Genomic DNA, 25,606 nt, shown 5'->3' with positions numbered 1-25,606 from the left:
TCTGTTTTTTGCTTCTCCATGTGACAAGGTTTCCTCCTACAAAGGCACAATACCCACTGGTAGACTTTCGGTCATTGACTGCTCCTGCCCAATCTGCATCAGTATATACTTCCACTTTTAAGTGACTGTGTTTCTAGAACAACAAACCAACTCCAGGAAACTTCTTGAGATATCTCAAGATCCTCTCTGTAGCCTCAAAGTGAGTTGTCTTAGGGCTGTGCATGAATTGACTAAGGACACCCACTGCATAGGCAATATCTGGCCTGGTCATAGACAAATACAAAAGTCTCCCCGCGAGTCTCTGGAACATCTTTACATCTTTCAAAAACTCTCCCTAACTGTCTCCCAGATGGTGATTAGGTTCAATAGGTGAATCAAATGGTTTTACCCCCAACTTGCCTATATCTTCTAGTAGATCTAGTACATACTTCCGTTGGGAAATAAAGATGCTTTTGTGACAGTAGGCAACTTCAATTCCAAGGAAGTATCTTAGGGGGCCTAGATCCTTCACCTCAAATTTAGTGGCTAAGAATTTTTTCAGTCTCCGGGTTTCAGCCTCCCAATCTCCTGTGACCACTATGTCATCCACATACACAATAAGGGTTGCAATTTTACCTTCACCTCTTTTTACAAATAGAATATGATTTGACTGGCATTGTTTGAACCCCATTTGTTGAACTGCTAAATGAAACTTATTGAACCAAGCCTGAGGTGATTGTTTCAACCCGTATAGAGATTTTTTTAATCTGCACACCTTTTGTTCATTGCTTTTGGCACAAAACCCTGGGGGTTGGGTCATGTACAATTTCTCTTCCAAGTCACCATTCAAGAAAGCATTTTTGATGTCCAATTGGTGAAGATCCCAGTCAAGATTTGCTGGCAAGGAAAGAAGAATCCTGATAGAGTTCATCTTGGCTACCGGGGCAAAAGTCTCTGCATAGTCCACTCCATATACCTGTGTGAAGCTTCTTGCTACCAGTCTAGCCTTGTACCTTTCAATAGTTCCATCAGCCTTGTGTTTCACTGTGAACACCCACTTGCACCCCACTGGTTCCTTCCCTTCAGGAAGGTCTACCAACTCCAAGTGCCATTTTTGTGTAAAGCATCAATTTCTTCCTGCATTGCATCTGTTCATTCAGGTTTTGACAAAGCTTCTGCCATAGTCTTAGGAACGGGGGCACTATCCACAAAAGAGAGAAAGGCACGGTATGAAGGCGAAACATGCTCATAGGACACAAAATTAGAGATAGGATGATTAGTGGTACAAGACCTAACACCCTTCCTCTTAGCAATAGGAATATTAAGATCATTGGTGACAAGTGAATCAACATTTAAAGGAGTAGATATATCAATGGGAGCAAGTGTACCTGGCTGATGAGACGGATCTGCCTCGGGTGAATCCGATGATGTTGGTTGCATAGTGTCAGGCTCCACGGCTCTTAAACTCTGTTGGCTCTTATGGCGACGATGAAAAACCCGAAATGGAGGAGGATCGGGTAAAGGAGGTAGTTGAATTTGAGTCGTCGCCTGTTTCTCCTCAACCCTACTCTCCCCCTGAGGAGAAACCGAGAAAAAGGGTTGATTCTCAAAGAATGAGACATCAATGGAGACATAGTACTTGCGAGCAATGGGATCATAGCAACGATACCCTTTTTGAGATAAAGGGTAACCAAGAAAAACATAAGGAATAACCCGATGATCAAGCTTACCACGAGTAGGGGACAGGTTATGGACAAAACAACGACACCCAAAAACACGCATCGGAATAGTGGACAGCGGGGCTGTAGGGAACAAGAGCTGATGTGGGGCCTTATACTCTAGTAGCCGAGAGGGCATGCGATTGATGATATATGTCGCACACAAGAATGCATCCATCCAGAACTGTTTTGGTACATTCATATGAATCAACAAGCCATGAGCGACTTCGAGAAGGTGACGGTTCTTCCGTTCAACCACACCATTTTGTTGGGGTGTCCTAGCACAAGAGCTTTGTTGAAGTGACCCACTCAAAGCAAAAGAACTTCGTGAGATCACTATGGAAATATTCCTTCACATTGTCCGACTGGAAGATATGGATTTCCGTTTGGAACTGAGTGAACACCATGTGTTGAAAATCTTTCACAATTTGTGGCACTTCATCTTGAGATCGCATAGGGTAAACCCAAGTGTATCTAGAATAATCATCAATCAAGGTAATGAAGTACTTATAGCCAGTCGCAGTAGGTAGAGTAACAGGGCCCCAAACATCAGAATAAACAATATGAAATGGAAATTCAGATCTTTTATTTCGTAAAGGTAAAGTACTTCTACAATGCTTACTCAACTGACAAGTTTGACACTGTAACTGACTCACTGAAAAGGACTCAAACAATTTTGGAAACATAACTTTTAACGACTCAAAATAAAGATGACCTAAACGACAATGCCATAAATAGGCTTGACTCTCACTTGACGAACTTGTGGACTCTGTCGCCACTAGACTAGCATTATTCTCCAACACGTAGAGACCATCCACCATGCTTCCTCTACCAATCGTCTTCCCCGAGGTCAAATCCTGAAACACACATGAAGACGGAAAAAAGTGACTGAGCAGTTCAAGGAGTGAGTCAGACTACTAATAGACAACAAATTAATATGTAATTTTGAAACGTGCAATACATTAGGAAGAGTAAGGCCAAGTGGGAGAGGTATGGTGCCTCAACCAACTATGATAGAAAAAGAACCATCAGCCAGTCTTACTTTATCTCTCCCAGAGAGAAGGTTATATGTTTGAAACAAATTAGACTTATCGGTCATGTGATTTGAGGCTCCAGAGTCAATAATCCAAGGAGAATCAGTAGTATGAGATGACACATGGAAGGCTGTGGCATTACCTGATGTAGAGGGAGTAGGCCCAGAATCCATCTGGCAGAGAGTCTTGCCATACAATTCCAAATGTTTACGGAAGGAGTTGATAATATCTTCCTTAGGGTCAGAACTGGGATGCCTCTCTTGAGTTACTGAAGGACTAGTCTCTGTCGATGCCATATTAGCTGAGTTATACCTTTTTTGATTCTGCTGGCCTGGTTTCTTGCCCTGATAAGGTGCTGACTTCTTACCCAAATCCTGTGCCCATTTAGGTTTTCCATGGAGATCCCAACATGTATCTTTCGTGTGTCGTGTCTTCTGGCAGTGAGTACACCAAAGCTTGTTCTTATCATCTGATTTTTTCTGAGTGTCACCCTTTTTAAAACCACCTCCGACATTTGTATTTGAATTTCCCCGAAAAGCTAGGGCAATTGACTCCCCTTCTACACCATTCATCACACTTCTTCTGCTTTCTTCTGACTGCACCAAGGCATACACCTCTTGAACTGATGGCAAGTCTTTACTACCCAAGATCTGCACCCTGATGGACTCATACGACGGATTCAGCCCTAGGAGGAAGGCAAACACTCATTGCTGAGATACAAGTGATTTATAGGCCTTTGCATCTTCATCACACTTCCAATTCACATTCTGATAGTGATCAAGTTCTTTCCATATTGACGTCAAATCAGAATAGTACATCGACAGACTCCTCTCCCCCTGTTTGCAAGTAGAGGATTTAGCTTGCAGTTGATATATCTTGGCATAGTGTCTCTGCTCTAAATAGGTGGATTTCGCTTGTTCCCATATCTCACAAGTAGTTTCAGCCCACATAGAAGTCTTCCTTGTGGCAGCATTGAAACCAAGAGCCAAGACATTACCATACTGTTCTCTTGGTTCCACCTATCATGCTCAGCACTTCCATACTTCGGTTCCTTCACTCTCCCATTGATGTATCGTATTTTCCCCCTAGCAGTGATGTAGAGTTTTATTCTCCTTGACCACTCAAGGTAATTCAGACCATCAAAGGGAATAACAGCCATGGGGAAGCTCATATCCATTCCCCCACTCACTCCATTGTGGCTCCCTGAAATCTCTGAAGTAGCAGGTTGAGCACAAAACAATGCTCCACTCAGTTCACACCCACACACTTGGGTTTAACAACCAGGTTGAGCACAAACAGTACCAAATTCCGGACAAAACAGAGGTAATATTCGGCAGATTTCAGACCTGTATAGTTTTAACAGTCCCAACCTACCAGAATTCTAGAATGTCTAACAACCACTAATAAGCAGGAGAGATCCTTCTTACTTATAGTCAAATCAAACCATTAAGAAGACAGGTCATCCTTGACCTACAGTTGTCTTAACACATGAACAAGATCACACGATCCAAAAAAAACATGGGGTACATAGGTTCGATAGCATTCAGCTGCCCAGACTCATAGGGTTTTCACTAGGCACATGACCAAGGAGAGTAAAGAAGAGAAAAACAGGGAGAACTGTACCAGTTGTAGCTGTTTTTTTAGTCCAGAATCAGATTTCTGTTCCGCCCAGGTTCTGCTAGTCTGTTCGATCTACTCTCTTTAATTAGTATTCCCGCTCTGATACCATCTTGATAGTATGGCCGGCCAGAAATAAGAGGAAGAGAAGAGAAGAGAAGAGAAGAGGAGAAGAAGAGAAGAGAAGAAAGGAGGGAAGAAACAAGGGTTTTGCAATGTAACAGTATTGGCGGCGCCAACCTTTATTTTAATATATATAGGGCGGCATAAATAACAAGGGAAAAGACCCTTGTGCCCTTGAGTACAATAACATACATAACAGAAAGAAAAAACGAAATAAAAAACACTTTAATTAGCCAAATAGGCCCTAACATCAACAACTAAATTATTTTAACAGCTCCCACTGACTTTCATAAAGCCAGATTTAGGTGGGCCCTAAACGGCTAGGGTTCCGCACGAATTCTCTTAGGGGAGGTGTGGGGCCCACCATGAAGGGAGATCATCCAATGACCTTTAGGACACCATGGCAATGATGTGCATTCAGCCATGGTGTGCGCAAGAGCCACTATCGTATTGGCATGGGCCAAGTACTTATGGCCCATGAACGTTGCACATCGCACATCCATACATCACATGCAAGGATAGAATTGATCCAGTCAATTAAGATCTGTAAAGCCCATTATTAAAGCCCATTTTAATCCATAATATTACTGATTAATATTATCTAGGTATATGGGCTGAATAGGCTTAAGCAGTTCGGCCCATATAGCTTTTCTGCAATTAGTGGGCTTTAGTAGTTTTAACTCTTTAAAACTGGGCCTTATAGGTGTGGGCCGAATTAAATCTCATAATTAATTATCAACCCCTTGACCCAAAAGTGGGAAATTAGGGCTGACATCGGCCTCCATCGAACCACAGATTCGGTCCAACCAGTTTGGACCAATTTGGTTTGAAGGGGTCTAGGGTTTGATTTTTAATTAAAGAATTAATTCAAGAAAAACGATCTGAAATTAAATTTACTGATTAAAGAATAAACAAGAATCAGTAACAGGGCTGTTCGCACATCTCAAAACCTACAAAACAGATGTTAGATCACAGTTTGCAGTTTCATAAACTGCAAATCACAGATAGCGATTTCTCCATCTACGAAATCTCCTCCTACACGCCCAACTTTGATCTTGAAATAAAATAAATAGAAAAACCCTAATTTTCTATTAATATTACATCATGTTGAATTCCTATACATAGTCTAGAAATTAAAAAAAATTAATTATAGACCAAAATTAATAGAACTGCAAAATCGCAGATATCCTGCGCCAATAAAGAATTCGATCTCCTTTGTACGAACAACCCATAAATCAAGAACATTATACAGAACAATTCTAAATAAATTTCAGATTGATAAAGAATTAATTTCAGATCATTCGCCCTTGATCTGGGAAACAATTTCCCAGAAAAACCACAATCTGCGCAAATCGTGTAGAACGCCTTCTGCCCATTTGCGCAGGTTTAGATCTGATTTATTTTGGTTCAAGATTTGAACAATGGCTCTGATACCACTGGAGGGATGAGAGATCCATCATATGGTTAGCCGAACCCTACAGGTAGGTAGGGCGAATTTTCAAAAAATTTTCTCTCTCCTATGTGGGAATCACATTCCCTGTTTTAGAAAATCTGCATTTTTAAGGATCAATCTTGAACCTAAACCGAACCAGATCTGAAACCAAAAGGTGGGAGAGGGATATACCTGATACAGAGTAGCAATAACTCCCAATCAAAGTGTTCACGCCCAAAGAAATCTCCAAAGATTGCTCCCACTGAAGATGACACAGTGTAGGGTGGAGCAGAATCATCAGTGTTCTTTCCAAGAACCGAATCCTTCAGCAAGAACTCGATGGAGGCAGCAATAGGAGGGTGCAAGAGCAAAACATGGCGCAGTCTTACTGTAGTTGTCTTCTCTCTTTCTATGATCTGAAATTTGATCTGATGTTTGGGGTTTTGAGATGTTCTGAATGGTTCACCCCCTCCTTTTATAGACATAAAGAGATCAGCTCCTAATCCCATTAGGAGTTTCCTGATTCAAATCCTTATTTGAATTTGAACTCTTTAAGTGATAAGGATAAATCCTTATCTTATCTGCAGATTAGGTAAGCTCTCCTAATCTCATTAGGAGGTTTCCAGATCCAAATCTCTATTTGGATCTAGACTCTCTGAGTGGATAGGGATAGCTCCCTATCCTATCTACTGATCCAAATCCCATATTCGCCCTTGTTTAACTAATCATATTAGACCAGTTCAAAACGGGCTTTAGGTCCAATAAGTCCATGTGCTCAGTAACCCTCCAAACTACTGCCCAGTTGGGCTTCTTTGTATGGCGTGGGACGCAAACATTGATCTACACATCAGCCACATGGGTTTAGCCCAGCCTTTGTTACAAAGCCTGGCCGAATACACTGTTATGGACAGTGAACCCCTGAGCCCATCACCATGGACTCTTAATGGGCCCAACACTTACACTAAGTGGTCCCTGGGCCAAGCCACTTTATAAAAACCCAAGGACTGTGGGCAGATGCAAGATTAGCCCATCAGGTATTACCTCAATGGTCTTACACTTAACCTCTCAGTCCATAATGATCAAACATTGCCCGACAAGAGAGGACCTCTCCCTCGACTGCAAGGAACAGTGCTGCACTCTCTACTCACATGGATCCCGGGAATTAAAACCTTTTGCAAACATTTTGAAACCGCAATATATATATGTATATCTTTATATAAATGTATTTTGCAAAAACAAATTTCAACGATTGAAATCGTTGCCGACAGCTTTGGTTTCCATCAGAGAGTGCATCCCCGATCATTACCTTTGTCCGACAAAGGGGCTGGTCCTGTCACTATGATCACCCACTCAGATGAATTCTCGGACTGTCCCAACATACCTAAGTTTTGACCCCCTCTAAGGATCTCACTGATTGGCATATCAAAGACAGCCCAATCTGACACCTAGTGCAGTATAATAATCGAGTCTAGGGGTCAGGTGTAACAATCTAGTTTTGCCCATTAATCACCAAGGTCCAGGGCAATACTAAAATTCTGGTCCGGTTCAGGGTTTCAAGTAAACCTACACTGCATGTACCTCGGGTCTCACCTTGGCAGCTGAGACAGGCTACCCCAACCAACTTGGCGGCACATCAGTGTCGGCTTTAGCAAGATAAATCTCCCCAGACTTATCCAACGACTGTGAACATTTTAAACTAACACGAGTCTCATGTGTGTCCAGTTAAGGGTATTACACAGAAAACACACCATAATAACATGAATCAAATATGTACTTTATTCATTTACAATAAATGTAATAATGTACATCATTCCAATTGGAGCTAAGGGCATACGCTGTCTAACATAATTACCTTGTGGAAAGAAGATGTGGTAGAAGTAGTTGAGGAATTAGTAGGTAACTTCCTTGTCTCTGAAATTCAAAATGGTGGAGGGTGATTTTACTTGGTTCTAAACAATGTGTCTGTGCCCAATAATTATAGAGAGGAATGAATTGTGGGAGGAGTTGTATGGCATTCAAGGGTTATGGGAAGGTCCTTGGTGCTTAGGTGGAGATTTCAATGTTATTTGGTTCACAATAAAGTCAAATAACCCTCATCAATCCCTCACTATTAGCATGAGGAAATTCAATGATTTTATTAACTCTTGTGAGCTGAAGGAGATTCCTCTTTTGCAAGCCAATTTTACCTGGTACAACTTTCAAGAAAACCCAACATGTTCGAAGCTAGATAGATTCTTGTTTAATGAAGCCTGGGAGAATCAATGGAGGGGGTTGATGGCTAAAGGGTTACCTAGAGTTTCTTCGGATCACTACCCTATTCAGTTAGGAGAGGAACCATTAGACTCTGGACCTAGACCCTTTAGATTTGAGAATATGTGGCTGACTCACCTAGACTTTGTAAAAAATATTGAGAGCTGGTGGAGTGAAGAGCTAAGGGGGGTGAAGTGGAAAGGAGTTAGTTTTCATAGAAAACTAAGAAACTTGAGGATAAAATTGAAAGCCTGGAACAGGGACCATTTTGGGAGGTTATAGGATTTAAAATCTTCCTTGGTGACTCAGATTGAAGAATTGGACAAAAAGGAATACCAAAGGACTATGAATGCATAGGAACAGGAGTTGAGATGGAATTTAAAGAAGGAATTAGAAGAGGTCCTGTTGCAAGAAGAGATTTCATGGAGGCAAGAATCAAGGTTTAAATGGATCAAGGAAGGAGATGGGAACACAATTTTTTTCATGCAATGGCCAATGGGAGAAGGAGGAAAAATTTCGTAGCACAACTTGAGATTGATGGAGAGGAAATCTCCTCTCAAGAAGAGATAGCTAGATGCCTTGTAGATCATTTTAAGCCAATTCTAAGAAGACCTGTTGATTGTAGGGTGGAAGTGGATGGTCTAGACTAGCTACATCTTTCTGAGAGGGAGAGGGTGGCTGGAAAGAAATTTTGAGGAGGAAGAGATCAGACAAGTAGTTTTCCTAATGGATAGATCTAAGGCTCCTGGGCTAGATGGATTCACAATGGCCTTTTATCAAGACTGTTGGGACATAGTTAAAAATGATTTATTTGAGGTCTTCAAGGAGTTTGAGGATAATCATGTTGTTAGCCCTGGAGTCAATGCTACTTTTGTATCTCTTGCTCCCAAGAAGGCTGTTGCTAAGCATCCTAAGGACTTCAGACCAATTAGTTTGGTGACTAGTGTTTACAAAATTTTGTCTAAGGTCTTATCCTTGAGGATTAAAGTGGTACTTCCCTCTCTACTTAGTCAAGCTCAAGGTACGTTTGTACAAGGCATACAAATAGTATATTAGATTTTGATAGCTAATGAATGTGTGGAGGAGATGAAGAGATCAGGTAAGAAGGGCTTTGTTTGCAAATTGGATCTTGAAAAAGCCTACGATATGGTGGACTGGAGCTTCTTCTTAGAGGTGCTAAGTAAGTGTGGATTTGGGAAAAGATGGTGCAAGTGGATCAAGGGTTGTCTCACTTCTTGCCATTATTCTATCCTTGTCAATGGAGTAGTTAAGGATTTCTTCCCAACTTATAGAGGCCTAAGACAAGGTGATCCACTCTCCCCCTTTTTATTCACTCTTGTTGCTGATGTGTTAAGTAGATTGATATCAAAAGCAGACAGGGAGGAGGTTGTGAGTGGTTGGAGAATAGGAAGAAATAGTGTGCCTGTGACTCACCTTCAGTTTACAGATGATATTATAATCTTTTGTGAAGGAAGCGATTTGAGGAAGGTTGGGAATCTGAAGAATTTAATTAATTTTTTTGAAAAGGCCTCAAATCTAAAAATCAACTTTGAAAAAAGTTGTGCGGTGAGAGTCAATATGGATGCTCAAGAAATAGATGCTATTGCAGGTTGCTTAGAGTGCTCCACCTCTTCCTGACCCTTAACTTATCTAAGTTTTCCTCTAGGAGCTAACCCAAAGGAAAGCCGCTTTTGGATCCCTATTGTGGAAAAGTTTGGAAAGAAGTTGGCAAGCTGGAAAAAGAATTATATCTCTACGGGGGTAGAGTGACTTTAATCAAATCCACACTTACTAATTTGCTGGTCTACTTTTTGTCTGTCTTTAAGATTCTTGCTAGGGAAGCTAAGAGGTTAGAGAAAATGATGAGGGACTTCTTGTGGGGCTAGGGCAAGAGAAGAATGATCATTTGGTTAGATGGGAGATAGTTAGTCGAAGTAAGGAGAAAGGAGGATTAGGAATAGGAAATATCACTTTCAAGAATGTAGCCCTTCTAGGTAAGTGGTTGTGGAGGTGACCTTTAGAGAGGGAGAGGTTATGGCATGAAGTGGTGGCAAGTATCCATGGTTATTCTAGAAATGGTTGGGATGCAGGGGTATCTAGATGGGCAACTCTCACAACACCTTGGAAGGCAATTCATGGCATCCTCCCATAGTTCCTACGCTTTGTAAGGTATGATGCTTGCTTTGGGACTCGTGTTATTTTTTGGGAAGACACTTGGGTGGGAAATTTTCCCCTTAAGGACCTGTTCCCTTCTCTCTTCTCTATTTCCCTTTATAAAAAGAACCTATGTCTTCCTTTCTTTTGCCCCTGTATACCCCTTTGTCGACAAATTGGGACCTCAGATTCCGTAGAGGGTTGAGGGATGAGGAATCCTTATCAGTTTCTGAGCTCCTATTGTTACTTGATTCTGCTTGCCTGGACCCACTAAATCTTGATAGGAGGATTTGGACTTTGACTCCGAAAGGGCTGTTTACTTGTGCATCTTTCTTTAATTCCCTCTGCTCCAGTTCTTCTCCTCGGGCTTTCCCAGTTAAGGAAGTTTGGTCTAGGCCTATTCCCCCAAAAATTGTTGTATTTTGTTGGGAAGTTTACTTGGGTAAAATCAATACGCTGGATAACTTGCAGAAGAAAAGACATTTTTTGTGTTTATCTCCTAACCGGTGTATTTTGTGCAAAGCGCAGAATAAGGACTGTTACCACTTATTGATTTTTTGTCCTTTTGCTGCAGCCATTTGGAATTAGGTATTTGATTTGTTTGAGTGCAGGTAGAACTTGCCATTGAGGTAAATTTGCTGTTTTCCCCTTCTACCTTTGTGTGGACCACAAGAAGAGGGAGAGTCATGTTGAAGTGTGTAAGAGCAGCTCTCCTTTGGACTATTTGGGAAGAGAGAAATTCTAGAATTTTTCAGGAGAAGGAAAGAAGCATCCTTGAGGTCAAGGAGTGTATTGTTACAAGGACTATTTTGTGGCTGAAATCTTTAAAGCTCTTTGAAGATTATTCCTTTGAGGATTTAATGAGGAATTGGTCTGCAGTTGCCCTCACTTCCTCTAGGAAGCCTGTCGATGGAGGGTTTTATTAAGCTGAACTTTGACGGAAGTAGTCAGGGTAACCCAGGACCGTCTGGGATTGGTGGTGTACTGAGAGATGAGAACAGAAGCATCATTGCCTTTTTTCGGGACCGGTGGGAATAGGAGACTCTGTGAGGGCTGAACTCCTAGCTGCGGCACAGGGGGTACAGATTGCCTATCAACTCGGAGTGCAAAACTTAATAATTGAAGGAGACGCCAAGGTGGTAGTAGGATGGTTGGCTGACCCGGGTACTGTCACTTGGAACTTTAAGGATATTTTAGAAAAGGTTAAATGGATATTCAGGGGCATGACAGTTAGAGTTCAGTGGCTGGGTAGATCGGCTAATGCCTGGCTGATTGTCTTTCTTAAACAAGGGGCTACTCTGGTTTCATTGTAATTTTCTTTTTCCTTTGTTATGTTCTTTAACTAAAGGGTTGATGGTTTCTTCCATCTCCCCTCTTTAAAGGGGAGGTAGCATCTCGTGCTTCTCCCTAAGTTGTACTATCTTTGACTTTGATTTAATAAATCTGAATATTCACTGATAAAAAAAACAATGATCCAAGCACCCCTAAAAGGTGGATGGCCATGACCTTAAAAGATCTCAAGGCCTTTCCTACCTTCATTTTCCTCAGGGCTTCTTTGATTCGTAAAACCCTAATTCTATGAATATATCTATGTTATCTTAATCTCAATAGAGCTTCCATGACCTTCAAAATTTGTGCTGTAAACATATTTTTTATTTAGTCATATTTGAAAATAACTTAACTAGCAAAAAAATAAAAATAACTTCTTGATGGGGATCAACTTAAGGTGTATCAAAAGAGAACCAAAGTTGCTCCTATGCTTATTTGGCATCATTACGACGATGTGGGGCCCACTTGGGATCTGGGCTAGTAGTGGATCAACTTAGGAAAATCCTAGAGTCTTCAATCCACCTTAAGATGCTCTTTGTGTGGTTGAGTTTGCTGCTGGACAGGACTTATTTGATTTTCTTACATTTTTTTATAGCAAGCGTATTTTTGTAATTTTGCATGTTGGTGGGTATGTTTTGGGACAGGTCTGAGCCTAGTAATTTCCCTTTGTTTTGGCTCTATGTTTGTGATTGTTTGGGGCAAGCTTAGTCTAAATTAGCTTTTTTTTTTTTTTATAAGTGACTTGTTGGACAAGCTAACTTTTGGGGAAGTTTCTTCCTTTGGAAGCTTCTTTCTTATTAAGCTTGTAAGGCTCATTTGAAGAATAGTTTTTGGCTAATGAACAGAGAAAGTTTCTCTACAGAATTTGGTGTGATTGCCCTTACCCTTAGGTCTGATTGTCTAGGGTTTTTCTCTTATTCCCATCTCTTCTCTTCTCTTCTTTCTTTTGTTAGCTCTTTGTTTCTATGCTACACATCTAGGCCTCACTTTAGTTTCTGTGCTACACAAGGCACGAGAAATAGCACAAGGGTATTTTTGTGTCCAAGGTGCAAGACACAAATTAAAAAAAATAAATAATAATATTAATTAAAAGATACCAATTTAAATTTTAAAAGAAACTGAATTTTTTAAAAGCCTATTTGTTCAAATTAAAATACATTAACATTATTTTGATAAGTAAGCAAGATTTCATTAATAGAAAGAATAATTCATTTACAAGCTTTCCATGGAAAGGCACGAGCTGCGTCCTCTCCTAACTACAAGAATGATTCAAAAAGATAGAAAACAGATTCAAACTACAGTTGGGCCCAATACAATCGTTCCCTGTTTGTCCCTTGCTTTGCAAGACCATCAGCCATAGCATTTACTGATCTCCCCACCCATTGTATTCTCACAACAAGACTCCTTGTCAGCCAATTGAACTTTTTAATTCATTCTTAAAGCACCATACTATAGAGTCTGGGTTTTGTAGCCAGCCCACTACCACCTTGGAGTCCCCTTCTATTAGCAGCTGTTCCACACCTATCTGAATTGCTAGTTGTACACCCTGGATAGCAGCTAGGAGTTCTGCCCTAGTAGAGGTTCTAACTCCTAGGGGATCTGAATAATGAGAACCACATTACCATTCTTATTCCTCAGCACCCCTCCCACCCCTGAGGGGCTTGGATTACCAACACAACTGCCATCAAAATTCAGCTTTAAGAATCTTTCAGGAGGATATTTACTATAGCCTTTAAAGATGAACAGTTTTCCACTGCAAACCAATTCCTCCAAATATCATTAAATGAGAATTGGTGGAATATGTCCAGTGATTTTATCCACAAGATCACCCTATTTAGAATGCACTCCTTCAGCTGTTCTAGGCTTATCTCCTTCCCTTAGATGATTCTGGCATTTCTCTCTTCCTACACTGCCCAAATAAGTGTTGCTACACCTCTGCATAATTCTTCCTCTTCTATGATGCCAAGGGAAGAAAGAAGGATAAAAAATAAAACTTACATCAGCTGGCCTAAGCAACCTGCACCTAAACAATGAGAAGATCCACTCCCATAACTCTGCAGTAAAGGAACAAGATATTGGTAAATGGTGACAATCCTTACCATGAGACTTGCAACGAATACACCAAGTAGGTGAGAGATAGAGAAAAGGCCTTCTCTTTTGTAGAATATCCAAGTGTTTATTTTCCCATAATACACCTCCCAACAAAAAGCCATAACATTAGAGAGGATAGGCCTGCACCATATTTCCTTAACACGAAAAGGTTGGTTGGGGGAGATTGAGTAAGGGACTTAAAAAATGAAGCACAAGAGAAAGACCCATTCGGCCAGGGTGTCCAAATCTGTTTATCAGGTTCAGAAGGGTCCAAACAAACTTTATCAAGTAAGCTTAGCAAATTTGTTAGACACTCAATTTCCTCTTCCCTTAAACCTCTATGGAACCCAAAATCCCAGTTAGGTACCAATGGATTTGCCAAAGGGGAGAAAAATTTTGAAACAAATTCATTTTTATACTGTGAGACAGAGAATAAAGAAGGGAAGAGGTCCTTCAACGAAACCTCTCCAACCCAAGTATCCTCCCAGAAGAAGACAAAGTTACCATCACAAATATCATACCTGACAAAATTGAGAAACTGAGGAAGAATACCATGAATTGCTTTCCACAGTGTTTCCAAACCCAATAAGTCCATGCCAGGGTCTTAAATTCTTAACCTGTATATAAAAGGATTAGTTTGTAATTATAGTTGTAGTTCTTACCTTCTGAAGAATATCTTGCATCAAGGATGAGAGATTATTAGCAGAAGGCGCCAGGGGGGGTGTTCTACTCAGCCTTGACTTGCATTAATTATAGTTCTTACCTTCTGAAAAATATCTTGCATTAATTTTAGTTGTAGTTCTTACCCTCTTTTGCTAGTTTTTTTGTCCTTCTTAATGCAAGATATTTTCTCAAAAGATAAGAATTACAATTAAATTAAAAAAAAATATTTTATATATAGGTTAAAATTTTGAGACCTTGGCATGGACTTATTTCGGTTTGCCTCAAGGAGCTTGGTTGGGAGTCCAGGGGCAGAGCACCTCCATCTAGCCTCTATGCTTAAAATTTCAAAAAGTGCAAAACTAAGGCAAGGCACGACATGCCTAGGCACACCAATCCCACACCTTTTCAAAAGGGTTGTGCATGGGCCTTGGTGAAGCACATGACTTCAAATGCAGCTCACATGTGTGCCTAGGTGTGTCTGAGGCACACCTTTCGATGCAGTTAAGAATAACAAGGAAATAGGTAATAGAACAGACCTTATTAGAGGATAATGGTTACTAAGTCCATCCCTTAGCAATTTATTTTGCATTCAGTCTTTACTTTTAATAATTTAATTTGAGAGTTTATCCACATGGACCTTTTCTAAATGATTTATGTGCTGCTCTTGAATAGGTAAGGAAATTAGATTCTATGTTCAATGCTGCAACCTTTGCCTCAAAACTGTGCCCCAAAATGGATGGTTGCTCTGGATCTCTGCATACTGCATGCTTGCAGAGGAGGATTTTTTATTATTTCAGCAGAGATGATGACGGAAGTTCCAATATTGCAAATAACATGGGCCATGGAAGGTTGAGACAATTCTTTATATTCTTTATTTTTTATGACTCATACACTGACAGGGAAATGTAGAACCTAAACCTGATTACCACATATTTTCCCATTGAGAGTCAAACTTGTTTTGGAATGTAAAATTAAGCTAACACTTTGTCTGGATGGGAGGTTCTGGAGAAATTCACTCATCTGCCTCAACTCTGCACATGGAATATATGTTAGGAGCAAGGATAGCAGTTTTACACACTTGGCTAACCTAACTGAATTTTTGTGGGTTTGTGGTGGTTAACCCCAATTGACTCCATGCCTAGTTGTTTGCTTGTTTCTTAACCTGCCACTCGCCCCCTTCCTCAAAGAAGGAAAAATAACAGAATTCAAGTGCAAATCAGAAGCCCACATGATAAGGGAATAATACTAGAAGTGCTATCCTATTATTGCATTTGCAACATATCACACCATCAACATCCCTTTGTTGAGCTTACAACACTATAGTATCTTTCTTTACCATGTGACTTTCATATAGTAACATTTGTGAAGAAAAAAAAAAAAGAAAAAAAGGGTATCTTTCTTTTTCAAACAAGAAAACTGGCTAATCTCTTCAAAAGTGTCTGTTTGGGTTTGCTTTGGCTAATCCCTGACCAGCTTAAATCTGGCATAAGATCATCACCTAGTATTCCCTTTATGAAACCAACTTGGATTTGATCAGACCTCACATAGTGCACGGCAACCCCAGGACCGGGATACTTGGAAGTTGATGTGCGTGGACTAAGGAGATGCTTTAAGTAGAGCAGCTCACTTGGGTAAATTTTGGTCTAGGAGATTTAGCCAGGATCCATATGCCATGTGTTATCCTCCCATCTTGACACAAGAACTTCCTTGTTATAGGCACTTTAAATTTTTAATGATTGTACTGATGCAATTGTTATTCTATTTGCAGCCCATTCTTGCGAGCGGATATAAAGGTGAAGTTTAATTACTGCTTTTTTTTAACATTCAAACACAAGGAACTCCGCATTCAGGGTGTTAAGTCTTATTTTGAAATTGTTCCTTTTCTTGGTGACACAGGTGTTTCTGCAGAGCAGTTCACATGAAAAATTCACACCGAGAGCAGTTGCAAGGATAATGCATGGCATTGCAAGCCCAGCATATCCTTCTACTACTTGGTCCAGAACTCATTTCTGGTATCTTCTAACTAAATTTGTTTTCATTTTTAAGTACATAGGGTGAACTTTTATTTCTACATCTTGTCATCTTGGAGAGAAGCTAAGAAGCTATATAGAAGGGATATACAGTTTTACTGTCTATTCACCATTCAACTTAGAAACAATACTGGGATACCTTGGAACATCCACTATCAAAATGACCTACCCCATTTACTGATTGAAGCAGGATTTTGGACCTCTTGTGATGAATCCAACATGGGAATCAAAACCAAGAGTTGGATGGATTACTTCTGGAGTTCATCATTCTCTTGCCAACTTTCCAAATAGATGCAATAGATTGGATGGATGGGCAGTGTTATCAGAGTGTCAACTAGTCATTAACTAGTCAACCAACTAGTCAATTAGCAATGAAAAAGCTGAGACATCTTAGGTTGGAGTTGTATCCTTTGTTTTATTGGTCTTTAAGTGGTAAGGTGAAATTTGTAAAGTTTTGTGTGATTAGTTTGTTTGGGAGGGCAGAGGTTATGGGTCTGGCTTTGCTTGGGTCAGTTGCCTAGGACAGCTAAGCATCAACTATGTTGTCTAGTCAGTTAACAACTAATCAACCACAAAGTCATTCTAAAGCTTTATTTGTTTGCTTGTATCTCTAATTATTTAGAATAATATAGAATATATCTGCATTTTGTTATATTCATGCTGTTGTATTAAATATTTGTGATGGAACATGATTAGATGATGGTAAATAAGATAGATAGAAGGCAGTGGAGTTCTTTTTAAGTTTTCTTCCAATCAATGGTTATTGATAGGGAATTGCCAAAAACAAAAGACACATTGAATAATCAAAGTTGCTCTCTTAACTTTGGAAACTTTTTCTTTGTTAGAAAAACAAAGTTCCAAACAAAGACTAAACTAAATGTTGGTTGTCATTCTTTTCTTTCATAAAATGTAGCTTATATAAACTTATTTCTGAGATTGCATTAAAATCTTTTATTTTTTGATAGGAAATGGTAACTTTCATTAATATAGATTAAGAGAGTACATAGGTCCAGTTCCCAGAAGAAAGGAAACTGATCCCCCAGAATATTTCATTTTGCAATTCAGCCCAAAACAATTTACCCCTACTGGTCACTTGTTTGGCTAGTGTATCAACCAAACCATTTGTGATCTTCTTACCCATCTAACAGTTGCACCTCACTCCCTTGATATGCTTTCTAATCTCCCTCATGACCTGCCTGTGGATCCAAATTCCCATGCCACCTGTTTGTACCCACCCTATCACCAGTTTGGAGTCCCTCTCCACTTCTTTTTGTTGGGGGTCCAGTTGTTTCACCAATCTCACCCCTTGGAGGAGAGGTAGAACTTCAGCTCTTAGAGAATCACCCTCTCCTATTAGCCCTGAATATAATGCCACCACTCTTCTCTATCTCTTATTATTCCACCAATGCCAGATGGACCTGGGTTACCAAAAGGGCTCCCATCAAAGCTTAGCTTCAGTTTTTTGACTTACCAAAAGAGCTCCCATCAACTAGTCAGTGCTTGTGCCTAGACACTAATTAGTCATCACAACAATTAAAGGGGGCTAAACAACTAGTCATTGCTACGCTGCATTGATGACACTGGTATGAGATGGATTTTTGGGTAGGATCAGTGGGGTTGCACCCTTGGCAATGGTTGCAGTGCAACTTTTTTGAGTGCATGTAAATTACACTTCTATGAGTTCAACTTTGTCGATGACTAATTATAGTAGGCAAGATAGCAACTTAAAATAATCTTTTACATGCAGCCATATCTATTTTCATGACTGTTTAATTTTGATTTCCAAAACTGGAAAAATCATACCTCCTTTTAATGGTTTGTGATGTGATGCTATTTTCTTTTGACAGGGGAAGGTATATGCACATAGACTTCCCAGCTGTAATGGAAGCAGCAAAGATGGAGCTCATGAATTTTGTCGGGAAGGATGTACTATAAACAAGGTGTACTGTAATCTTCTGCAGCAACAAATTAGGAGAGTGATTGTACTTGAGGTGCTAATTTGTAATGGTTTGCAAGGACTGGGAAGAAGGGTCACTACTCAGTAGCCAATGTAAAGTGGTGGCCCCTCCCGTTTTTTCAAATATAATGTTTAATTTCTATGTGAAAATGTGAAGAAAATAATTAGAGTTTATGTAGCCCCAAAAAATATTCTTTTTTCCTTCTTATTTGCTGAGTAGTGGCCTGGATACACGTGGTTATATTAAAACAAGTACAGTGATGGATCAAGTCTGAATCAATTTCTTGTGATTTGGTTTTTGAGAGATGGACCGTCCTTTGTTTTAAGTTGGGGACGGTTGGTGTGGTGGCTTATTTTAATGTTTCAAGTGGAGCCATCGGAAAGTGCTGCATAGTGCACACACAAAAAGAATGTCTTGATCTTCTGCAGCTCCTGATTTGTCTATGTGGGAGTGGGACATTCATTCTGTGACTCTGTCAAAGGGTGTATTTGATTTGATGGTTGCAAAGTCGCATAGAAAGGAGGTGAGGAGTGGAGGATCATCTCAGGTTGCGTTGCAGTTGTTTGTCTATGTAATGCAATGCATGGATTAGGTTTACTTTAAGCTCAGTTTGGAAGGAGTACAAATACAAATTTGAAAGTGCGAAACACTGCATTTTTTATTATTCTGTATGTATTTGCACTGCACATATTTGTATTTGTACTCCTTCAAACTGAGCCATACTGAATCAAATGCTTCAAAAGTTGCACTGGTCATTTCTCATGTAATCGTGGGAAAATCTATGACGTTCAGATGGTGAAGGAAAATGATAAATGCTTGGATGAAAAAGCACAAAGTCTTCTTATGAATTAAAAAAATAATAATAATAAATTGATAATGATAGGAATCATGTGGTTTTTATAGGATGTATCGTGCTAATGGACGGGATCACCGATCACGTCCAAGAGGCGAAGATAAGTAGATAACAATGGAGTAGGTGGAATATTGCTTGCTTCCAATAAACTTACTTGGGTTTACACAAGGTTTTTAAAAATCGACCCAAAATCAGAACTGTTTCCGCCACTGATTTTTAGGTTAATGGTTCGACCATTTAATTTAAATGAACAATTCATTTTAATTTAAAATTAAAAAATTAAAAGATTAAAATAAAAAATGACCAAAAATTATTGAGCAGATCAATGGTTTGATTGTCTAGATCAATATATTATTAACTAAATCAAACGGTTTTTAATTAAAGACTAGATAAGGGTAAAATAAAACCAATTGACCAGATGGTTTTCAAGCTGAATGGTCTAACAGTCCGGTCAATTGCGATTCAAAAACACTCGATGTACATACAAGGCTACAAGCTCCCAGATGCAATCGAAGAGGGGGCCTCCCTTCAATTCAATATTTAACATGTTCTTCTCGGCCATGCTCATGTAAAACCATGTATATATCGTCATATTCATCAATGGCTTGGAGTTTAGACATAAACTGTTCAACTTCACCATTCTATAATGAATCCAGAATCTAGATGTTTCCCCTCCCTCCCCTTGTATTCCTCCATATATATATATATATGGAATTTGACTTAGGGGTATCCCGTAGCCATATACGGTACCATATCTATTATATCTCTAGTTCTCTACTCTATTCCATTCCTTCACGACGAATTATCCATCCATTCCTTGGTGGGCTGTTGAATTGAATCGACCATGATGGTGATGGTGTGTAGCCAGACGGCACGACTCATCGGCTTCTCCTCTTCTCCGTTCATGTTTCAATTTACTAGAACACCCTCGCTCTGAATCCTTTTTACCAGGACGTTGGTTGGATCGTGGGGTTTCTTGTGGTAAATTGAACTTTGGTTGCGTGTAGCCTACGCGAGTCTTGCTAGCATTCTCCCTTGGCATAAAACTTATATATAAATATAGGGTGGGGGGTAAGGGGTCGGCATATTCTAGTGATCCATGAACGAATGAAGGCATATTCACTGATGTGTGCCAACTGTCCAACGAGGGAAAGAATACTTAAAAATTAGTATGATTTATGAATGAATAAAGCGGTAAGAACCTGAAAGAGAGAATAAGCGTCTTGCGTGGAGCAAGGGGCGAACTGAGAACTGAGAACTGAGAGAAGGGACGAGACAAACAAGAGAAAAGTCCGTTTATTGTTGTTTTCAAGTAAACGGGAGCTTTCTTGCTTGCTTTCTGCCCTTGGAACTACAACGGACCTTCGTTGCCCACCGATAGCCTTGTAGATCTTCTTCACACAACCATGTCTCTTAGTTAATCTTCGTTTTTCCTCTCTCTCTCTCTCTCTCTGCGTTTGTACAAGTAAGAGATCACAACGAGATTGCTGAAGAAAAGGAAGGAATAAACAAGCAAGATCGAACAAGAAAGCAGAGAAAAATACAACATAGACGGAATTAGATTGATAAGGATTACTGATTTGAGCTTCGACAACGACAAATAGAGCATGGATGACATAACAGCTTCATTAGTCTCGCTTCTCCAAAATACTGTCCCCTCTCCTCCTCCATCTTCTTATTCCTCCTCCTCCTCCACTGTTTTTACCAATTACCCTTTCATTTCTGCCATCATTGCCTTCGCTTTCGCGCAATCCAGCAAGTTCTTCATGACCTGGTACTCTCTCTCGCTCTCTCATTCTTGTTTTGATGCTCAGCTTGACGAAGAAATTGGTATCCTTTTACCACGAGTTGTTGATGTAATATTCAGATGATGTTAGGCGTTGAAATTTTAGTTTTTCACAATTCTTAGTTTCCCACTTTTCTTTGCACCAACTCGCTTTACATTTGCTTAGTTTATTTTTTCTGTAGAAAATTGTCAGTATTTTATGGAACAGAGAGTTCAGAATTCATTGGAAATTTCTTCTTATACTTGCTATTTGATACTTTGTGTCTTTAATAGGATTAAAAGCATAATGTAGTGCTTCCTTATAATGTTTGGATAGGGTTGGTCTATGCTGTCCTCATTAGGGATGCACTGATCGTGGTATATTGACGCAACTTCTAAATTTGCTCCTGCGTAGACATGGTTTATACTCATGGCTGTATCTCTGTCGTGAAAGTGTGTCTTTAGATGAAGATTGGACAAGTATTTCGTACAAGTTGCTAATCTCTCTGTGCACTGTTACCACATCCATATTAGAATTAATCGAGTTTTATAAATATAATGTTAGCCACTGTTGAAAGTGATCATCCCATTGACAACTCCCATGAGGTCGACAAGTAAGCTATTCTGTTCTATTTCATTTTCTTTTTTTTTTTCTTTTTTTTCTTTTTTAATAATTATCTAGTTAAATATTGCTTTTCTAAGTTTAGAATTGATCGAGGACAGAGGACACCATCGGTGGAATTGTTCTTGGTTCAGGTTCTTAGGTGTAAGGACCTTCATAGTTAATTTCAATGACTTGCAAAGTTTATGGTGGTGAATTCTACCTAAATTGTGAATGTAAAGATGCAATAAACGAAAATAAAAACCAAAATCTTCTGTAGTTTGTAACTTTTGTTTCCTACAAAATAAGAGGTGTGCCACTTTGCAAAGGAGAACCAGATAAACATTCAATAGCTTTTGAATTTTACAGGTTGATTGTTAGTCTTGTTTCATACCTAAATTTATTGAATGAAAGCATTGTGCATGTTACTTGAATGTAATTTACATCTTATATGCTTATTAAAAAATTTACATCTTATATGCATTTGCATGCGTCAGTGCTATGTTCTAGCTATCTCTCCTTTGCCTTCTTATATCAGTATGTGTAAATAAATTTCTCCTAAGAGTTATGAACTTTCATTAGATCTTCAGGTACAAGGAGAGACGATGGGATGCTAAGCAGCTCATAAGTTCTGGTGGGATGCCATCATCGCATTCTGCAACAGTCACTGCTCTTGCTATTGCTATTGGATTCCAAGATGGATTTGGAGGATCAGTGTTTGCAATTGCAATGATCTTAGCATGTGTGGTATGGCCTTTACTCTGTCTAGAGGAGATATTTTAATTTTCAAAAACAAAAAAGTGTATCATCCATTATATAAACTGAGGCTTACTAGATTACTTATTTGTTTATTATCTAGTTTACTTGTTACTGCAACTTAATGCCAGCTGTTTTTTTCCTGATTCGTGATAAATTCTGTACTACAAGTTACCTCTTTGCTTTCCAATTTAGTTCCATTTCCACCATAATGCATTATAGACTAGTTTTCTATTTTTGCATTCCTGGAAAATAAGTCATTTGGCCTTTTCCATTATGAGCAATAGTTGTTAAGAAGTCCCATATTTCATGCATGGTGGAGCAACTACCAAGTTTTAGATCTCAGTTTTTGCATCAATTTTGGAAAAGGCCAAATTGTAATGAAAGATTGAAATTCTTCTACATTTTCCTGTACCCTACTTAATTGAACTTGGTAATCGTTTTCAAAATTGACCAGAATTGAAATATTGTCCCAAGATTTCTGAAATTCTAATTCCAAGTGCACCTAATTTAATACATTGGTTGAACTCAATAATTTATAAAATACTCTTTTTTAATTGAGTCGCAGTTCTGGTCCTTGAACAATCTAATTTATAAAATTCTTAAGGCTTACTCTTCACAGTTAAATGAGCCAACCTCCTTTGCTCTGCATTATATCTTTTTAATTTGTATATTCCGCATAGTATTTTTTCCCTGTACCATAAAGTTGCTGAAAAGGGCAAAAAAAAGTACTGTGTACCAACCATGTAACATGTGCAGTGCAGCATAATCATTGCATATTATGGTTTTCATATTTTTTACTCCATTACTGCAGTCCATTGGAGCTACTGTACAAATATCTTTGTGCTCCATGCCTATAGTTCATTGGTATTCCTTGGCTGTATACTCTGCATTGAGAGAATGAGAATTGCTTTCTTGGATAAAAGTTGATCAAGTAACTTTTAAATATGTTGACCTTTTTACATTTTTGGGGGGTGATATGATTCTTTCCACGTATTATTATTGTGCTCATTTGAGATGTTAACAAATTAACAACATCCTTATGGTAATCTTTTAATAGGCCATGTTCTTAGTGCCTAACCAATTGAGGCTTCATATGTAAGTCATTTTTTGGCAGGTGATGCATGATGCATTTGGTGTTAGATTGCATGCTGGGCGCCAAGCTGAGGTATGATACTTCACTAGTTTCAGGCAATGTGTAGATGCATGAATACAACTTAGTTTCTGATAGGACCAACGTGTTCCCCACTTTGAGCGTGAGGTGAGCTCCAGAAAAATTGAGAGAGAAGAGAGATTGGGTAAATTTCTTCTTGTTTCCATCCTTCCCCTGCACCTTCTACTTATAACAGAGCCTCAACCAGATTTGGTTACAACTAACAAAAAAGCCAAAAGATATTAAACTCCTAACAGACTATAACAAACTTATAACAGACCACTAAGAGATTATTCTCTGAATCGTGCAGGTTTGATGATTGCTCTCTTGGGTCGTTGAAATATTGACTGACCAGCCGCTGAATTCTTATTAGTTTCTTTTTTATTTTAATTGGGACTTGGTGCCTTGTTACTGTATAAACTCTGGAATGTAACTCCAGGATGTATGGATTAATATGTTGTCATCATATTCAAACTGGGTATCCTGCAGGTGCTGAACCAAATTGTATTTGAACTTCCAGCTGAACATCCTCTGGCAGAAACCAGACCATTGCGTGAACTTCTTGGTCATACTCCCTCTCAGGTTTGATTGAAAAAAAACTATTTTTTGTAGCATCAACCTGTTTTGATTTTGTCACTATTTGAAAAAAAATATATCATGTAGTTATACTGTTATATAGACCATAGGGTATCCTAATGCAGTTGTGCCTGTCTAGCATTATGCATTTGTTTTAAGTAGTACTAGACTCCATCTTCAAAACCATGTGATAAATGGTAAAGATTTTCCTTTTGAGCATATCTCATCTTTGTCTCTGTGTGAACTTTTTTATTCAAGCTATAAAGCTATGCTCTTGCTCCAGGTCTACAATGAAGTGTATAGAAAGCAATTGGTATTTCATGAACTTTTCCTAAAAAGGGGAAATTTGAAAGACTTGTAATCATTAAAGTTAACTTTCTCATCATGATATTCTCAAAAGGATGATAAATGATTGTACCTAAAATATAAAGTGATTGCAGGTGTAATTCGAGCTGTCACTTTGCATACTGCATATTAGCATGATGAATATTAGAAGTTACAAAACTAGTTTTGAAAAAATGAGTACATAATTCTATACCATCTCTAAAAATATCAGCAATACATGATTACTTTATTTTGCAGATGCAAACTACCATTGAATACTTCCCCCCCAGAAAAAACAGAACATAACAAACATATCCTGTAAACACTACATATTATTATTGCTATGCAACAACAGAAGAGCCTAATATTTCCAAATTTACATATTATTGCAGGTTATTGTTGGTGCATTGCTGGGATTTGTCACAGCAGTTATTGCTCACTTGATCAGGAAAGCCACCACTCAAGCTTGACATGGATGCCAGGGGGCAAACCTTGGTCACCGTTTTCTCTGTAATTCTGCCATAAGTACTTTGGATCCTACTATTCTGAACTGTTGGTTTCCATTGTATTACATTATGTGAAAATGCATTTAGTTGATTGTCATGGCTTGCTGGAATGAAAATATTTTCTGTTTACCAATGACTTGTAGCAACAAGACTTGTGCCAGTTTGAATTGGAGAATCCTGACCACCATGATATCATTTACTGTATTTTCATCTTTAGGAGATGAACATTGCTTTTTACTGTTTTCATTTTATTTCTTTTCTATCTTAGTGGCCTTTTGGTATCAAATCGTTTTGGAACCCACAGTCTTCAGCTTGAGCTTGAGAAATGACATTAGTTCAGTATATACATAATTGCCATACAGCGAGAAAAAAAGAGATGATGGTCTGTAGCCTTATTGGCCTGGTATTGCATCTTAAAATATCCTGATTTCCCTCAAGTAACATATTGGTCAAGGGCCTTTGGAAGATAAAACATATGTTTGCAATGTACCTGCAGTTTGTCATGCATGACCAAACCAAATATCGATGCAACCATGCCAGAAATTATTCTGTCCATGCTTTCCATCTTACATTTGCGAAGAATATTCACAATTTTCTTTCTGTTAGACTCTTCAGTTGAATAAAGGTCATTTGTGGGCTAACTAGGTAAAAAGCCTCCTGTATCCAGCGTTGTGGATCCAAATTGCATTGGTAT

The 25,606-nt window shown here is 39.0% G+C and overlaps 2 protein-coding genes across 3 annotated transcripts in view; both read left to right on the top strand.

Moving 5' to 3' along the window:
* Positions 1-18,584, top strand: part of LOC148853601 (DEAD/DEAH box RNA helicase family protein) — a 36,675-nt gene extending 18,091 nt beyond the window's left edge. For both annotated transcript variants that reach the window (XR_016112472.1, XM_088982782.1), the window contains exons 16-19: positions 15,063-15,238; positions 16,159-16,183; positions 16,287-16,402; positions 18,268-18,584. Coding sequence is in view for 1 of the 2 variants with exons in the window: in XM_088982782.1 (XP_088838908.1) it covers positions 15,063-15,238; positions 16,159-16,183; positions 16,287-16,402; positions 18,268-18,355 (405 nt within the window). In the remaining variant the exon portion in view is untranslated. The remainder of the gene's footprint in view (positions 1-15,062; positions 15,239-16,158; positions 16,184-16,286; positions 16,403-18,267) is intronic.
* A 1,217-nt stretch (positions 18,585-19,801) lies between these two features.
* Positions 19,802-25,045, top strand: LOC148853600 (uncharacterized). The gene is made up of 5 exons (XM_088941651.1): positions 19,802-21,005; positions 22,188-22,344; positions 23,471-23,521; positions 23,996-24,088; positions 24,799-25,045. Exons 1-5 carry the CDS (start codon positions 20,839-20,841, stop codon positions 24,874-24,876), a joined length of 546 nt encoding a protein of 181 aa, XP_088797777.1. The 5' UTR covers positions 19,802-20,838; the 3' UTR covers positions 24,877-25,045.
* The last annotated feature ends 561 nt before the right edge of the window (positions 25,046-25,606 follow it).

This window comes from Nelumbo lutea, chromosome 4 (genome assembly GCF_056320005.1).
Source record: "Nelumbo lutea isolate HS-2025 chromosome 4, American lotus-T2T, whole genome shotgun sequence".
Lineage (NCBI taxonomy): Eukaryota > Viridiplantae > Streptophyta > Magnoliopsida > Proteales > Nelumbonaceae > Nelumbo > Nelumbo lutea.
This window is presented reverse-complemented; position numbering and strand designations above follow the sequence as displayed.

Coding starts and splice junctions, on each gene's coding strand:
- LOC148853600 (XM_088941651.1), top strand. CDS start 20,839: ATGGATGACATAACAGCTTCATTAGTCTCGCTTCTCCAAAATACTGTC. Junction 21,006..22,187: donor AGCAAGTTCTTCATGACCTG/GTACTCTCTCTC, acceptor TTAGATCTTCAG/GTACAAGGAGAGACGATGGG. Junction 23,522..23,995: donor ATGCTGGGCGCCAAGCTGAG/GTATGATACTTC, acceptor GGTATCCTGCAG/GTGCTGAACCAAATTGTATT.